Raw genomic sequence first — 18,480 nt, 5'->3', positions numbered from 1 at the left:
GATGAGGATGAGACACAGTTGTCAATAACTGAGATTGTTGTTAGGTCAACAAGTCAGGAGGATAACCAGAGTGAGGAAGTGGAAGAGGAGGAGGTGGACGATGAAGTCACTGACCCAACCTGGGAAGGTGGCAAGCCGAGCGAGGACAGCAGTACAGAGAGGGAGGGATCCACAGCACCGCAACAGGCTGGAAGAGGCAGTGGGGTGGCAAAAGGGAGAAGGCGGGCCACACCAAACAGGCCAGCAACTGTTCCACCCCCTTGCGGCAATCTCCCTTGCCAAGGGGTAGGTGTTCCGCAGTCTGGCGCTTTTGCAACCTGTGCCGTACCAAAATGAGCAGGGGCCTAAACACTAGCAACCTCACCACCACCAGCATGATCCGCCACATGGCATCAAAGCACCCTAATAGGTGGGCCAAACGCCTGGGTCCACAATCAGTGTCTGCGGGTCACACCACTGCCTCCTCTTCCCCTGTGTTATGTGCTGGCCAATCCCCCGTCCAAGACGTAGGCCCGGATGCCTCCTGCCATGCACTTGGACCTTGGCAAGCACAATCAGCTAGCACATCCACTTCTGTTTCCCAGCACAGCGTACAGATGTCTATACCCCAGGCCTTTGAACGAAAATATTCAGCCACCCACCCACAGGCCATAGCACTAAATGCGCACCTTTCCAAATTGCTGGCCCTGGAAATGTTGCCATTTAGGCTTGTGGACACTGAGGCTTTCCGCAGTCTGATGGCAGTGGCTTTCCTGCGTTACTCTGTCCCCAGCTGCCAATATTTTTCACAGTGTGCATTCCTGCCTTACACCAGCATGTGTCCCGTAACATCACCCTTGCCCTGACCAACGTAGTTATTGGGAAGGTCCACTTAACGACTGACACATGGACAAGGCTTTTGGCCAGGGAGGCTACATTTCCCTGATGGAAAACTGGGTGAACGTTGTGGAGGCCGGGAGCGAGTCGGACCCTGGGATAGCACAGGTGCTGCCGACGCCAAGGATTGCAGGCCCTACTTCCATCAGGGTTTCTGCCACCACCTACGTTTGTGGCTGCAACCTCCCTTCTCCTCCTCCTCCTCCACTTCCACCTCTGAATTATCATCTTGGAAGCAGTGTAGCACTGTAGTGGGGAAGCGGCAACAAGCCGTGCTTAAACTGATCTGCTTAGGTGACAAACACACCCGCAGTACTCACACACATATCACACACATATCACACACATATCATGCCTAGCTCACATGTTCAATCTAGTGTTTCAGCGTTTTCTCAAAACCTACCCCAATTTGCCTGAGCTTTTGGTGAAGGTGCGCCGCGTGTGTGCCCATTTCTGCAAGTCATCGACAGCTTCTGCCAGTCTGGCAACGCTGCAGCAGCGCTTGAAATTGCCAGCTTACCGACTGTTGAGCAACGTGAGCACGTACTTGAACTCCACGTTCCACATTTTGGCCAGGCTTTGTGAGTAGCAGAGGGTAGTAGCGGAAAACCAGCTGCAACATGGTCGTCGCCTTTCCAGTCAGCTTCCGCTCTTCACAAGCGACAAGTGGGCATTGATGTCTGACCTCTGTGAGGTTTTACGCAACCTTGAGGAATCAACACAGATGGCGATAACGCTATTATCAGCGTAACCATACCACTTCTGTGTCTACTCAAACGCTACTCAAAGGCTTTGCATGTGGAAGAGGTGTAAATGGGGGAAGACAGTACACAGGGTGATAGCCTGACCACCCTCAGTTCGTCTTCTCAGCGTGAATTGGAAGATGATGAGGAGGAGCAGGAGACGGTTGCCTCCGCTATAGAGGGTAGCACCCATGGAAGTTTTATTTCATCTGTTCAGCGTGGATGAGTAGAAGAAGAGGAAGAGGATGAGGAGATTGAGAGTCATTCTCCTGATGAGCACAGCGAAGTCTTGCCTGTTGGGACTCTGGCACACATGGCTGACTTTATATTAGGCTGCCTTTCCCGTGACCCTCACGTTGTACGCATTTTGGCCAACACCAATTCCTGGTTGTTCATCCTTCTCAACCCCTACTACAAAGAGAACTTCTCATCTCTCATTCCAGTGGTGGAGAGGCCGGGCAAAATGGGGCAATACCAGAAGGTCCTTGTGGAAAAATTGCTCCATAAATTTCTAACTGACTACGCTGGCTGCAGAGTACTTAGTTCCTTGGCCAACCGAGGAGGGGATGCAAGGGGAACACAGAGCAGTTCCAACAGAGGCAGGGCAACACTCTCCAAGGCCTGGGACAGTTTTATGACACCTCGCCAGGACCCTCAACCTGATGCGAAGCCTAGTGTCACAAGGAGGGAAAAATTTTGGAAGATTGTGAAGGAGTACGTAGCAGACTGTGTCAGCATCCTCAGTGATCCCTCTGTGCCTTACAACTATTTGGTGTCCAAGCTGGACACGTGGCACGAACTGGCGCTCTACGCCGTGGAAGTGCTGGCCTGCCCTGCCGCCAGCGTTGTGTCAGAGCTGCTGGGGGCATAATAACTGATAAGCGCATCCGACTGTCAACTGAAAATGCTGACTGGTTGACTCTTATAAAAATGAACAAGGCCTGGATTGCCCCTGACTTCTCTACTCCACCAGAGGAAAGCGGCTGAACATAAAGGCACTCTAAATTTGGCTTTTATGGTGTATTGAATACTCTGTATTCCCATGCACCCCTTCCACGACTAAAAAGGGTATATGGTTCAATCTCCCTTTTCCCGTCCTCCTCCTCCATCATATCAACATGCTTATTAGGCTGCCCTCATTCCTAATGTTTTAGATGGTCACATCAGCAGCAGGCCCTCGCCCCTAATGTTTTAGATGGTCAGATCAGCAGCAGGCACTTGCCCCTAATGTTTTAAAGGGTCAGCTTAGCAGCAGACCCTTACCCCTAATGTTTTAGATGGTCAGATCAGCCACAGGCCCTCGCCCCTAATGCTTTAGATGGTCACATCAGCAGCAGGCCCTCGCCCCTAATGTTTTAGATGGTCAGATCAGCAGCAGGCACTTGCCCCTAATGTTTTAGAGGGTCAGCTTAGCAGCAGACACTTACCCCTAATGTTTTAGATGGTCAGATCAGCCACAGACCCTCGCCCCTAATGTTTTAGAGGGTCAGCTCAGCAGCAGGCCCTCACCCCTAATGTTTTAGATGGTCAGATCAGCAGCAGGCACTCGCCCCTAATGTTTTAGAGGTTCAGCTCAGCAGCAGGCCCTCGCCCCTAATGTTTTAGAAGGTCAGATCAGCAGCAGGCACTCGCCCCTAATGTTTTAGATGGTCAGATCAGCAGCAGGCAATCGCCCCTAATGTTTTAGAGGGTCAGTTCAGCAGCAGACCCTCATCCTTAATGTTTTAGATGGTCAGATCAGCAGCAGGCACTCGCCCCTAATGTTTTAGAAGGTCAGATAAGCAGCAGGCACTCACCCCTAATGTTTTAGAGGGTCAGTTCAGCAGCAGACCCTCATCCTTAATGTTTTAGATGGTCAGCTCAGCAGCAGACCCTCACCCCTAATGTTTTAGATGGTCAGATCAGCAGCAGGCACTCGCCCCTAATGTTTTAGAAGGTCAGATAAGCAGCAGGCACTCACCCCTACTGTTTTAGAGGGTCAGCTCAGCAGTAGACCCTCCCCTAATGTTTTAGATGGTCACATCAGCAGCAGGCACTCGCCCCTAATGTTTTAGAGGGTCAGCTCAGCAGCAGGCCCTCGCTCCTAATGTTTTAGAAGGTCAGCTCAGCAGCAGGCCCTCGCCCCTAATGTTTTAGAAGGTCAGATAAGCAGCAGGCACTTGCCCCTAATGTTTTAGATGGTCACATCAACAGCAGGCACTTCCCCTAATGTTTTAGAGGGTCACATCAGCAGCAGGCCCTCACCCCTAATGTTTTTGATGGTCACATCAGTAGCAGGCACTCGCCTCTAATGTTTTAGAGGGTCATCTCAGCAGCAGGCCCTTGCCCCTAATGTTTTAGATGGTCAGATCAGCAGCAGGCACTCGCCCCTAATGTTTTAGAGGGTCAGCTCAGCAGCAGGCATTCGCCCCTAATGTTTTAGATGGTCAGATCAGTAGCAGGCACTCGCCCCTAATGTTTTAGATGGTCAGCTCAGCAGCAGGACCTCATCCCTAATGTTTTAGATGGTCAGATCAGCAGCAGGCCCTCGCCCCTAATGTTTTAGAGGGTCAGCTCAGCATCAGGGCCTCGCCCCTAATGTTTTAGATGGTCAGATCAGCAGGCCCTTGCTCCAAGAGTTTTTGAGGGTCACCAGCAGGCCATCAATCATAATTTTTCAAGGTTGTGTATGATGCCCTCCTTTATGTGTAATAAAGGGTGTATTGGAGTGCCGGTTACTTGTAATTTTTGGCACCCCTATGCTGTTCCTGAACCATTTCAGTGGTGTTTCCATCAATTTCTGACCTTTTCCTATGAACCAGGCTCCCTCCCCTCTTCAGAGCAGTGGGTACCTGGTTTAATGCTCGGGTTCTCCCATTGACTTCCATTGTGCTCGGGTGCTCGGTAGAGCACCCGAGCATACCGAGGTTTTCTACTCGAGCACCAGAGCACCCGAGCACTTTGGTGCTCGACCAGCACTAGTATCTAAGTGTACTTTATCAAGTCATGGACTCTTCTGACATGTCGATTTCAGTATATAGGGGAATAATATAAATTAACTGTTCTGGAGCATCTCTTCTTGGAACCCTGTGTTCCTCTGGAAATTCCTGCAGTAACACATCTACTGATATATTGCACTTCCAATAATTTATTTAGTAATAATTTTATGCAATTATTAATGATACTTTTATGTTCTCTTGTATTTTGTTCTATGTCATAGTACTTGGAAAACAAATAATATGTATCAAGGAGAACAGTAAAGGGATTCCCCGAGACCAGGAATGCCTTTTCATATTTGCAGGCAGGGTGCAGGGGTTAAAAAAAAACTGGTGCTCTGGTTCCAGCACCAAGCTCCCTACTCCTCTGCTTCCAGTCTATACTGGCACGAAAGTGTGATTGATATTCCATCTAACGCACACCACTGCTGCTGGCTAATTAATGGCTTCAGTGGTGGCAGCATTCACACCATTGATTTACCAACAGCAGTGATGTGCATGTAAACGGCACATCACACTTCTGGTCATATCCCTAACTTTAAAAGAGAGAGCTGCAATGTTTAGCCCTATTCCCTCTTTCTTCTCTCACTTCGATGTGAAATATCTGCCATGATATAAAGAGATATAGATGGCAATTTTGCCATGGTCTGAAGATCTGAGACATACTGGTTGTTAGGGATGTCCTGCTTAAATGGTTTATAGAAATAATTGTGGTTGCCACATGAGAATGCATGACTCAGCTTTAAGATAGTTACATAGGTTGAAAAATGACCTTTAAGTCCAGCATTTCTCAGATAAATTATACAACTTTGTTGTATTAATTATAACTCATTTGCTATTAGATAAGGATCTAGCCCTTTTTTAAATGCTGACATAGTATCTGCCATTACTACCTCTTGGGATAGGCCATTCCATATTTTAACTAACTGTAAAGAATCCTTTCCTGTATAAATGTCTAAATTGCCTTTCTCTCCACACATGGTCCTTTGTAAGGTCTTTGTAACCAGTAGTTATACTGGTCTACATCAATTTTGCTGACCGCATGACAACGTCTGATATTTGTAAATTCTTATATGCTGAATTCAAATATCACATTCTTTTATTCTAGTCGGGTCCAGTTTTCCCACTAATCGTTTCTATTGTTTTCGATAACTGGTCAGTTTATCATGCATGACTTTAACATGTAATGTAAATTTGGTGTGCCCTCAAAATAACACACAGCCATCAATGTCTAAACTGCAGGCAACAAAAGTGAGTACACCCCTAAGTGCAAATAGCCAAATAGTGCCCAAAGTGTCAATATTTTTTGTGGCCAACATTATTTTTCAGCACTGCCTTAACTCAATTTGGCATGGAGTTAACTAGAGGTTCACAGGTTGCCACTAGAATCCTCTTCCGCACCTCCATGACGACATCACGGAGCTGGTGGATATTAGAGACTTTGCGCTCCTCCACCCACAGATGTTCAATAGGGTTTAGGTCTGGAGACATGCTTGGCTAGTCCAGCACCTTTACCCTCAGTTTCTTTAGCAAGGCAGTAGTCGTCTTGGAGGTGTGTTTGGTGTTGTTATAATGATGGAATACTGCCCTGTGGCCCAGTTTCTAAAGAGAGGGGATCCTGCTCTGCTTCACTATGTTACAGTACATGTTGGCATTCATGGTTCCCTCAATGAACTGTAGCTCCCCACAGCCAGCAGCACTCATGCAGCCCCAAACTATGACACTATCACTAGGCAAGACACACTTGTTTTTGCACTCCTCACCTGGTTGCCGCCACAAATGCTTCACACCATCTGAATCAAATATGTTTATCTTGGTCTCATCAGCAGGGGCTTCGTTAGGGCAAAACAATCAGGGCTTGAGCCCCGGATGTTTTGTCCAGTGCCCCAAATGTTATGCTGGCCTGGTAGCATTTTTTTTTTATTTGGCTATTCCAGGGCCCTTTAATATTGATTGGACCTGGGCAACCCACCACAGATCATCCCCCCACCCCCCTTGTACTTGTTCCACTGATCCGCTGCTTGCGGGCTGCGGGGGCATGTGTTCAGTCACTTCGGTGCGCAATCCCATCCTGCGGCGTGTGATCCCGCGAGACCCGTGGTTCGGGTTTGGGTTAGGTGTTCTGTAGATTTTATTATTTTCCCTTATAACATGGTTATAAGGGAAAATAATAGCATTCTTATACGGAATGCTAAGTAAATTAGGGATGGAAGGATTAAAAAATTAAAAAAATTAACTCACCTCATCCAATTGATCACGCAGCTGGCATCGTCTTCTTGCTTCTTCTTTCAGGACCTGACGTCAGCGCAGGTCCTGCTGAATGAAGATAGAAATTACATCATCAAAGGTCCTTTTGCAGGTCCTAAAAGAAGAAGAAAGAAGACGATGCCGGCTGCGCGATCAATTGGATGAGGTGAGTTAATTTTTTTTATTTTTTAACCCCTCAAGTCACATTTTAGTAAGCATTCTGTATTAATAATGCTATTATTTTCCCTTATAACCATGTTATAAGGGAAAATAATACAGTAAGTTGACTTTTATCAATTTACTAACATCATCTCCTAGCAACCATGCGTGAAAATCGCATTTCATCCGCACTTGCTTGCGGATGCTATGCAATTTTCACGCATCCCCATTCATTTCTAGGGGGCCTGCGTTGCGTGAAAAACAGAATATAGAACATGCTGCGATTTTCACGCAACGCACAAGTAATGCGTGAAAATCACCGCTCATCTGAACAGCCCCATTGAAGTGAATGGGTCAGGATTCAGTGCGCGTGTAATGCATTCACCTCACGCATTGCACCCGTGCGGAATTCTCGCCCGTGTGAAAGGGGCCTTACACAGGTGAAATATTGGTGACAAATTCCCTTCAATCTACATTGCTGTAGCTTAACAGCATTAGCCGAAAAAACTAATCTTGCACAAAGACAGAGAATTATTAACCACTGATTATGAATCCAAGCAGTTTTTTTTTTACCCTAATGTTCTAACTAACACATGAATGAAGTACCATTAACCCCCGTCTCATAAGCCTCATTTGTGCTCAGCTATGACAAGCATTTCTTTGTTATTGTGTATTTGTGCAGTTTGCCAAGAAACTGTTTGGGAAGTTTTCAAGATATTTTGGGACCGACTCCCGGACCAATCAGAATATCAGCACTGGATGCATTTGTGTGAAGAGGGCTCAATTCCAATATTTGAGATAGGCCATAAGTTCAGTCAATCAGATGATCATCACAAGTTAGTCAAAGAGGTAAATGAATAAAATATTATTTACATGTGTAACTCTTAAGCGTTTTTGAAATTGGGGTTAAGGCCCCATGTACACATTCCAGTCCTCAAGCAATGGATCCGCAAAATACAGATACCTTCCGTGGGCATTCTACATTTTTATCTCTCCCATTAGGGATGAGCGAATCGACTTTGGATGAAACATCCGAAGTCGATTCGCATAAAACTTTGTTCTAATACTGTATGGAGCAGGAGACTTCGCGTAATAACTTCATAAATTAATTTGTACTGTAAAAAACATTTCAGGAACTCAGGTTCAGTTCCAAGTGTTACCTTGGGAAATGTTTTTTTTACAGTACAAATTAATTCATGAAGTTATTACGCGAAGTCTCGCGAGACTTCACGAAGCAATAATTTCGGCTCATCGAAGCCAATACATTCTAATACTGTACGGAGCTCCTGCTCCGTACAGTATTAGAACAAAGTTTTATGCAAATCGACTTCAGATGTTTCATCTGAAGTCGATTCGCTCATCCCTAACTCCCATCAATGGAAATGTCTGTTCTCGTGCACAATATGGACAAGAATAGGACATGTTCTATAATTTGCAGAATGGCCACATGACAATTTCTGCATGAGCCTATAGAAATGGGTCAGTATGCTATCCACAAAAAGTGCGAACAGCACACAGATAAAAAAAAAAGATACACTTGTGTGCATGAGGCCTTAAAGTCTATGGACACTTTTGGGGCATATTTTTATGATTGCATTTTACTAATCTTGGGCTAAAATCATTTTTTCAATTGGTCCTTTTTAAAATTTTTGTTCATTTTTGAGATACAGGGGTTATGCTTGCTAAGTATCACTTCTCTGTCCTGTCAGCTGACGGCACATGTGAAACCTTATCTCAGATCTCCTGACCTCATAAACGTTCATTTAAGCCATATTCTTAATGGTTTGATAAGATTTAAGCTATAATGAGTGTCTATGAAGTCATAATATATCTGAGAAAAGGCTTCACATGAGCCATCAGCTGACAGGACAGTGAACTGACTGATTTTTAACCCCTGTATCTCAAAAAAGACTGAAACTTTTTAATAAAGACTAAAGGATTGAGCTATAATAAGTGTTTAGGAGGTCAGGAGATGAAAGATAAGAACTACATATGAGCTTGCAAACAGACCGATTTCTAAACCTTTTATCTCAGAAATGGCTGACTATTTTTAATAAAGAGCAATTGAAAAAATCATCATGAGCCCAAAAGGATTAAAACGCAATCCTAAAAATTTGTCCAGAAAGCATAGCCTTTAATTAGTAAAAGATTCACTAAATACTACAGCTTATAATGAAATACACCTTATCGACACTGGGAAGAAGCTTCATACATGGCTACTTTCACACTCGCGCTTTGGGTGGATCCGTCATGGATCTGCAAAAACCGATCTGTTACAATAGTACAACCGCATGCATCCATCATGAACGGATCCGTTTGTATTATCTGTAACATAGCCATGACGGATCCGTCTTGAACACCATTGAAAGCCAGATTGTGTCATAGAAAACGGATCCGTCCCCATTGACTTACATTGTGTGCCAGGAAAGATCGTTTGGCTCAGTTTCGTCAAGCGGGCAGCAATACGCTACAAGCAGAGTTTTGGTGTCCGCCTCCAGAGCAGAATGGTGACTAAACGGAGACAAACTGATGCATTCTAAACGGATCCTTTCCCTTTCAGAATGCATTAGGGCAAAACTGATCCGTTTCGGACCGCTTGTGAGAGCCCATGACGGATCTCACAAACGGAAAGCCAAAACGCGAGTGTAGTCTCAGATTACTATATGGTGACAATTTTTCACTTAAGAGATGAACAACTTCTACAAAAATCTTGGGGTGGGGTCAAGGAGGACTAACAGTAGCTTATTTCCATCTCACCTTTAAAATAAACATGCCATTCATGTTTACAGGGGATGACGATTAAGACACTATATACAGTACTGTGTAAGGCCAGCATTACTCTTCTGGTGGTTATACATATTAGAATAGACAAAACTGCGCCCAACCCACCATTCTCTACCCGATTTTTTGCTCTTATGGAGATCACATAGAACAATGTTTATAACTGTTTGGCAAAAGCTGTTTTACATCACACTGCCTACGTTCACAGCTATAATTACTCTCTTACAGAAACTTGCTATGACTAAACATGAAGCAAGCAGGTAGGTCACTATATACTATTATACTATATTTGACTCAAATGTCACTCTCAATCCTTTCATATTCATCCCTGCAGCTATTATGGAGGCAATGTCTATTGCAATGAGTATAAAACATTTTACAGTTTCAATATCCATTACAAGCCAACATTTAATTGTAAATCTATGACTGCATTATTACTAATGTGACTATTCCCATTGTTATGACATGTTAGCAGCTTCTGTACCCATGGAGCTTTTTCCTTGGATCCCACTCTGTAAGGTCCGCCTCTACCCTACTGAAGACTTCAATATGTTTTTTTCGCTTTAACCTTTATAACATAGCTTAATTACATGATGTCATTATTCCTAATTAATTTTACTGTTTTTAATTCCTGCTGTAAGTTCTTGCAGTGATTGGACATGTGGGTAAGTTACTATGCTTTCATACTTTAACTAATGCTTATTTAGGATGTTGTTGATGAGAAGATTACTGGTGTCCACCAAAAACAAGTACCAAATTCAATTCATTGATTTGTGGCTGGGTGAAAACTACCAAGTATTCTAAATACCCATGCTAGTGACCCAAGGCCTCCCATCATAAAAGTATCCATTGCAACTGATAAGGAGTCTATAAAAAGATAGACCTAACCCAAGCTAGAGGTTGAAGGTCCCCCCACCCCAGGATTTCATATTGATAGCCATAGAATAGGACATTCATGTATGATTAGTGGGGAGTCCCACCCCTGAGACCCCTAACTGTTCTGATATGGGGGGGAGTGTGATTGACAAGTAATAGCAACAGACAGGAGGGTCCTTTTGATCTGTGTTATCGGATGGGGTCCCTTCTGCTCGATGAACACCACAGCAGCAAACAACCTATGAGATTGAAATAATAGATGGTTGTGTACAAAGTTATTATTTTTGTATCAAGGGCTCTTATTTTATCTGGAAGAATGAAAGGTCATTGGTCAGCGACTCATGAAGACTGATGGGCTCAGATGATATAGGGTTTCAAATTTAAAGAGGACCTGTCACCACTGCAGATCAGTGCCATCTTAAGAGCATTATAGGCCCCCGGGCAATACAGTGCACTGGGGCCCTGTCTACACAATCACGCACTAGAATAAAAATGCAAATTATCAATAAGGCGATATTTATTGGTACTTTCAACAAAATCAGTGTTTAATATAGGAATAATATATAGGGGGGGCACAAAGATACCACAGTCAAAAATGGGGGGGCAAAAACAAAATAAGTATATATAAATAAGATTACAAAATATGAGAGAATTGCGGTATGCAGGGATACATTTATAATAAAACTATTTACTTACAAAAGAAGCTGTTCAATCGTCTGCTGTGCCGTCCTCTGCTTGCTTCCGCGGATTCTTTCCCCTTCTTTCTGTCTCTCGTCAGTGCGCAGGCGCACTGTTATGGTGGATCTGTGGAAGACACACTGTTATGGGGGCATCTGTGGATGACAGTGTTATTATGCCTCTCATTAGCCCCCATATGCTGCCTCTCATCATTAGCCCCCATATGCTGCCTCTCATCATTAGCCCCCATATGCTGCCTCTCATCATTAGCCCCCATATGCCTCTCCATTAGCCCCCATATGCCTCTCCATTAGCCCCCATATGCCTCTCCATTAGCCCCCATATGCCTCATTAGCCCCCATATGCCTCTCCATTAGCCCCCATATGCCTCTCCATTAGCCCCCATATGCCTCTCCATTAGCCCCCATATGCCTCTCCATTAGCCCCCATATGCCTCTCCATTAGCCCCCATATGCCTCTCCATTAGCCCCCATATGCCTCATTAGCCCCCATATGCCTCTCCATTAGCCCCCATATGCCTCTCCATTAGCCCCCATATGCCTCTCCATTAGCCCCCATATGCCTCTCCATTAGCCCCCATATGCCTCTCCATTAGCCCCCATATGCCTCATTAGCCCCCATATGCCTCTCCATTAGCCCCCATATGCCTCTCCATTAGCCCCCATATGCCTCTCCATTAGCCCCATATGCCTCTCCATTAGCCCCCATATGCCTCTCCATTAGCCCCCATATGCCTCTCCATTAGCCCCCATATGCCTCATTAGCCCCCATATGCCTCTCCATTAGCCCCCATATGCCTCTCCATTAGCCCCCATATGCCTCTCCATTAGCCCCCATATGCCTCTCCATTAGCCCCCATATGCCTCTCCATTAGCCCCCATATGCCTCATTAGCCCCCATATGCCTCTCCATTAGCCCCCATATGCCTCTCCATTAGCCCCCATATGCCTCTCCATTAGCCCCCATATGCCTCATTAGCCCCCATATGCCTCTCCATTAGCCCCCATATGCCTCTCCATTAGCCCCCATATGCCTCATTAGCCCCCATATGCCTCTCCATTAGCCCCCATATGCCTCTCCATTAGCCCCCATATGCCTCATTAGCCCCCATATGCCTCTCCATTAGCCCCCATATGCCTCTCCATTAGCCCCCCATATGCCTCTCTCCATTAGCCCCCCATATGCCTCTCTCCATTAGCCCCCCATATGCCTCTCCATTAGCCCCCCATATGCCTCTCCATTAGCCCCCATATGCCTCTCCATTAGCCCCCTTATGCCCCCAGCAGCCACATTTTCTTATAAAATAAAAAATCACTTACCTCTCCTGCTCCTGGACGCCGCCTGCCTCTCCTCAGTCGACTCTGTGCTCTGAACTGGCGCGCACAGCGTGAGGTCAGAGAGCGCCCTCACGCTGTGCGCAGCCCTGCACAGCCGACAGCCGAGGACCAGGAAGTGGTGAGTACAGAGCGTTCACCACTTCCTGGTCTCTCGGTTCTAATGAGCGCTTCCATAATGGAAGCGCTCATTAGTATTCAACTGGGGGGTGGGCTGGTGGGTTCACTGGGCAGGCGGGCCCCCAGGCAAGTGGGGCCCCCGGGCAACTGCCCAGCGTGCCCATTCGAAAAGACGGCCCTGCTGCAGATCGTTCTCTTTTAGTAAATAATTATATTCCACATGAATTGACAATTCTGGAGCATCTATTTTTATGACTCTATGTTGTGCCATTCTTCTCCTTTTCTTGATAGAAGTTTAGGGATAAAGGTACAGGTGGGAGTTACCAGTTTGGAGTGTGTTCCTGCAGGGAACCATCTGTGCCTTTATTCATAAACGTCTAGCAGGAATAAGAGAAGAACGGTACAACATAGAGTCATAAGAACAGATGTTATAGAACTGTTTTAACTTGAAAGAAGGGATGCAAATGAGCTCTTAACAAGCTCTGCCTCTGATGCCACCAGACTTAAAGAGGACCTTTCACCAGAGGAAAGCCTCTAAACTAACTATACAGAGGTGTAGAGCGGCGCCCAGGGATCCCCCTGCACTTACTGTTATCCCCGGGCGCCGCTCCGTTCGCCCGGTACAGCCTCCGGTATGTAAGGAGTTAGGCTCCACCCATTTGATCCTGCCGGCGTCTTCTTCTCCTATGCTGTAGCCAGGCTATGAGCTGAGCGCTGCCATTGGCCAGCGCTACAGCATAGGAGAAGAAGATGCCGGCAGGATCAAATGGGTGGAGCCTAACTACTTACATACCGGAGGCTGTACCGGGCGAACGGAGCGGCGCCCGGGGATAACAGTAAGTGCAGGGGGATCCCTGGGCGCCGCTCTACACCTCTGTATAGTTAGTTTAGAGGCTTTCCTCTGGTGAAAGGTCCTCTTTAAGGCAGCTATCCTATAAGTCAATGTTCGACCCTGTAAATAGGCCTTGGGACATGACTCGGATATTAAATAAGCCAGCACCTCATCTGCAGACAGCTGTTTCAGGGTGACTGCTCCTCATCAGTGCAGAGCAGAGAGCACTGACTTAACTGGGTGAGAGGCCAGGATTTGGGGGGTATTATCACTCCTTATGTAGAACGCCTTAATCGTTCTAAGTCATGTCTCAAGGCCTATTTAAAGATTCGAACACTGACTTAGAATGGCTGCCTTACATCTGGTTTACTCTTTCTCACAAGGACTGCTGTCCATGCCCCCTCTTTCTCACATAGACCATTCCAAATTTTCCCCTCTTTTCAAGTCTGTTCTCCCATGCCATCTTTCTCTTTCTCACACACACTGTTCCCAATGCCCCTTAACTCACACAGGCTGTACCCCATGATGAACCCTTATTCACAAAGATTGCTTCGCATGGTCTTCCCTCTCACACAGAGTGCTCCTTATGACTCCCTTTGGCCTCATGCACACGACAGTTGTTTTTTGCGTCCGCAAATTGTGCGTCCGCTGAAAGAAACGGATGCGGCATCCGTTTTTTTTGGGAGGATCCGTTTTTTTCCACAGATCCCTTGTAATAAATGCCTATCCTTGTCCGCAAATGTGAAAAAAGTAAGACATGCACTATTTTTTTTGCTGAAGGGAAACACGGACAATGGACGCGGAACACAAACGGATGAACTATCAGCATTTTTTTGCTGACCCATTGAAATGAATGGGTCCCCATCCTATCCACAAAAAAAACGGAACGGAGGCCGAGAAAAACAACTGTCGTGTGCATGAGGCCTTTCTCTCATGGACCCCCTCTAACACAGTCCTTGCTGTCCTTGTCCCCTTTCTCATACAGACTTCTCTCCATGCCTCTTCTCTTTCACAGACTGCTTTCCATGCTCCCTATGCCACCTCCCACAGACTGCTTTATTATCTCCCCCATCAGACATTTTGCTGCCAATTGTGTCCCCCTTTCTCACATACTGCTCCCCGTGGTTCCCCCTCACTTTCTTACATACTGCTCCCCGTGGTTGCCCCTCACTTTCTCATATACGGCTTCCCTCCAATTTTTTTATATGCTGCTCCCCGTAGTTCCCCCTCACTTTGTCAAATATTGGTCTTCATGGTTTCCTGCATCTTCATCACATACTACTCCCCATGGTGACACCCTCTCCTATACAGACTCGGACCTCTTGCCTGAAGATCTCCTCCAGCTTCTTCAAGTCTGTATCTTCCTTCTCTGTGGTCTTCTTTTGCTAATTGTCCTTCTCATCTGAGATGCTCATGCAGGATCTTTACTATTTGGCTAATATGTCATAAGGTCCTTCTCCCACTTGATGAACTTTACATACCAATAAGGCTACATGCACACGACCGTGCCGTTTTTTTCGGTCCGCAAACTGCGGATCTGCAAAAAATGGAAGCCACCCGTGTGCCTTCCGCAATTTAGAAAACAAAGAACTGAAAGCTCTTAAACGTCCAATGGAGAATTTTTTTTATGCTTTATTGAAGACTCAGTCAGTGAATAATAAAATGCCATAAAAACAAGGGGAGTAGGGAGCACAGACGCCATCCCAGCTCTACAGTGTCGACATAGAAAATCACAAATCCATTAAACATTGATGTAATTACATATGAGTCCAGATGTAAGGTATGGCTGATTTACTAAAATGATGTGGGTAATGACCAGAGGGTAATCCACACATACGCACAACCCATGCAACAGGCGGTAGTGTGACCTGACTGGACCTATATCCCACCTATGTAACAATGAGATGGAGTGTAAATAGATGAAGGGACTCACCAAGAATAAATGCGACTTGGATGTCTGTGATGGCGTTACCCCGACGCGCGTTTCGGCGTACCTTCGTCAGGGGGTTCGTCAATTTGTGGAACGGAACGGGCGGCCCATTGTAGACATGCCTATTCTTGTCCGCAAATCGGACAAGAATAGGACATGCCATATTTTTTTTGCGGGGCCACGGAACGGTGCAACAGATGCGGACAGCACACGGATTGCTGTCCGCATCTTTTGCGGCCCCATTGAAGTGAATGGGTCCGCATCCGAGCCGCCGTTTTTGCCAAACAACGGCCGTGTGCAAGAGGCCTAAGTTAGAAATAAAGTGATTCCATGTGATCCATGGTAAATCACAGCATAACCAATACAACTGTGTTTCTAACCTAGTTCTATGAATATTGGAGCTTCAATTTTGTGCAAGTTATGGCAAAAATGCTTTTTTTAGAACCCCTCAAGGATAGGTCGTCAATATCAAACTCCTAGAAAACCCCTTTACGTTGTTTTAAGGATGGTTAAGACATAGATATTTGATTACAATTTCTTAGCAAAGGATACCAAACCTGTTGCTGCCTCTTCAAGTTTAGACTTTTTTTTATCTTACTTTGAATACCACTCAGAAAAGACGTTGCTCTATGGCTTCATCTGTGCAGGTAAGAAGCAGCTATAATGCTTAGTAAATTTATGTAATATTTCAATTAAATCCTAGTTTGCTAGTTAGACAAATAGGAAACAATACTTTTGTAACATGTATGCTGAGATTGCAGTAACATTATGGAACTGGAGACAGGTGCAAACTCATATATTTATTGGACAATAAAGAGCATAAAAGTAATATAAAAACATAAAATTGAGTCTTTTATTGAATGCAAGGCTATGCCTACATGCCAATGTTTTAATGAGCATTTCCTGGTCATAAAAAGTCACATGTGAGGCCTCGTTCACATTTCTGTGTCAGTGTCACGTCCATAAAAAAAGCGTATGTGTTTCATCCATGAAGATGTCCGTGAAGGATCCGTGGTTTGTCCGTGTGTCTGTTTTTATCATGCGTGTGTCATCTGTAATTCACTGACGTTGCTCAGCTAAAAATTTATTTCCAAAGAATCTTCTATTAGTCATCAGTGAAAAACAGACACAACACGGATGTGTGTCAGTCATTTTCACGTACCCATAGACTTCAATGGGCATGCTTGGTCCACATCACGGATCAAAGTAGTGCATGTCCCCAGGATTTTTTTTACTGACCCACGGTCAGTAAAGAAATACTGAAATGTGAACAGACACATTTAAATCAATGGGTGCTTGTGCTGTCTGCAGAAATGCGGACAGCACACGTCAGTGAAAAATGGAAATGTGAACAAGGCCTAAAAGATGTAACTTTGTTGTGGAATTTTCTTAAATAATTTTTTTTTTGCCTCAAAATTTAGTTCTGTGCTGGAGGTGTTGAATCGCATATGTCTCCCATCGCAATGTATCAGGCCTCATGCATATGACTGTATCTGTTTTACGGTCCATGAATCATGGATCCGCAAAATACAGATACCGTCATTGTTGCATCTGCATTTTTTACAGACCTGTTGACTTCAGTGGGTCAATGGTCCACATTCTGTCTTTCTGCAGAATGGATATATGGATTCCGCAGAATGGATATATGGATTCCGCATCCGTATATCTATTCCAAAGAAATAGAACATGTCCTATACTTGACCACAAAATGCGGATCACGGACCCATTCAAGTCAACGGGTCCACAAAAATGCAGATGAAACAAAAGCGGTATCTGTGTTTTGCCGATCCGCAATTTGCAGATTGTATAATACATACGGTGATGTGCATGAGGTCTTAATTTGACAAAGGCTGCATTTATTTACAACTTTATTGTAATCAGATGTCACCAATATAAATAGTGCAACACGATGCATGTCAATGGATTATTGTGTTGCTTTGCCCTAGACTTAAGGTTTCCAATGCTGCAAAGTATTACTCCATGTAGAATGATCTTATACTGTAAAAAGAACAGATGCCACAAAACACATCACTTATGGCAGAGAGAATAAACTGTGCCTTAAAAAATGTCTAATTTTGCCACAGTAGTAATTTACATGTGTTCAACGATACATGTGAGTGAGTACTGTTATTTGCAAAGGAGATAAAGGGTTGCTACAGTGGCGCTCAGTGGATGCTGTATGTAGAAGCAGCGGTATCGCGGCAGAACCACAAAAATCTGCCGCACAAGGGGAGACAATGTAATATGTTATAATACTGCGCTTAAGGACATATTATGATAAGTATTGGTGTACAGGTATTGCAGATATATAATATCTGGCACACGAAGGTATATCAATATACAGGTACTTAGCTTAAGAGATACCTGGTACGGGTGGTCATTGATGACCGCTGTACGTGACGTCACCCACAAGCTCCAAGTGAGCGCTAACCACTCCTCTGCATACACCTGCATCTGCGGCAGCAGCGCGCCACCGGCCGGGGCACGAGGCAGCACGCCAAACCATACTACATCTGGATTGTTCCTGTCTCCCAGCATCAAGAAAGACCGAGGACAGAAATAAAAGCAAAGAAGAAAACACTTCTATATCGAGTACGGGGACGCGAACAGAAGCACACTAATAGAAGCCTTCATTTCAGGTACACTGTTTAAAACCAGCTAAGTACCTGTATATTGATATACCTTCGTGTGCCAGATATTATATATCTGCAAAACCTGTACACCAATACTTATCATAATATGTCCTTAAGCGCAGTATTATAACATATTACAGAGTACTGTTATTTGGTGTGATAAACCTGGCAAATTATCCCCAAACCAAGCAGTGATCTGATATTTTTTACTATAAGGCCCCTTTCACATGAGCGAGTTTTCCACGCGGGTGCATTGCGTGATGTGAACACATAGC

At 45.0% G+C, this 18,480-nt stretch overlaps 1 protein-coding gene across 1 annotated transcript in view; it reads left to right on the top strand.

Annotated features, from left to right (window-relative positions):
- IMPG2 (interphotoreceptor matrix proteoglycan 2) overlaps window positions 1-18,480 on the top strand; it is a 114,796-nt gene that overhangs the window by 41,972 nt on the left and 54,344 nt on the right. Inside the window, exons 4-6 of the mRNA XM_040422305.1 lie at window positions 7,683-7,849; window positions 10,010-10,041; window positions 10,423-10,446. Coding sequence (XP_040278239.1) covers window positions 7,683-7,849; window positions 10,010-10,041; window positions 10,423-10,446 — 223 coding nt within the window. The remainder of the gene's footprint in view (window positions 1-7,682; window positions 7,850-10,009; window positions 10,042-10,422; window positions 10,447-18,480) is intronic.

Source organism: Bufo bufo, chromosome 3, assembly GCF_905171765.1.
Source record: "Bufo bufo chromosome 3, aBufBuf1.1, whole genome shotgun sequence".
NCBI lineage: Eukaryota > Metazoa > Chordata > Amphibia > Anura > Bufonidae > Bufo > Bufo bufo.
The sequence above is the reverse complement of the archived record's forward strand: the minus strand, read 5'-3'. Positions and strand labels throughout refer to the sequence as shown.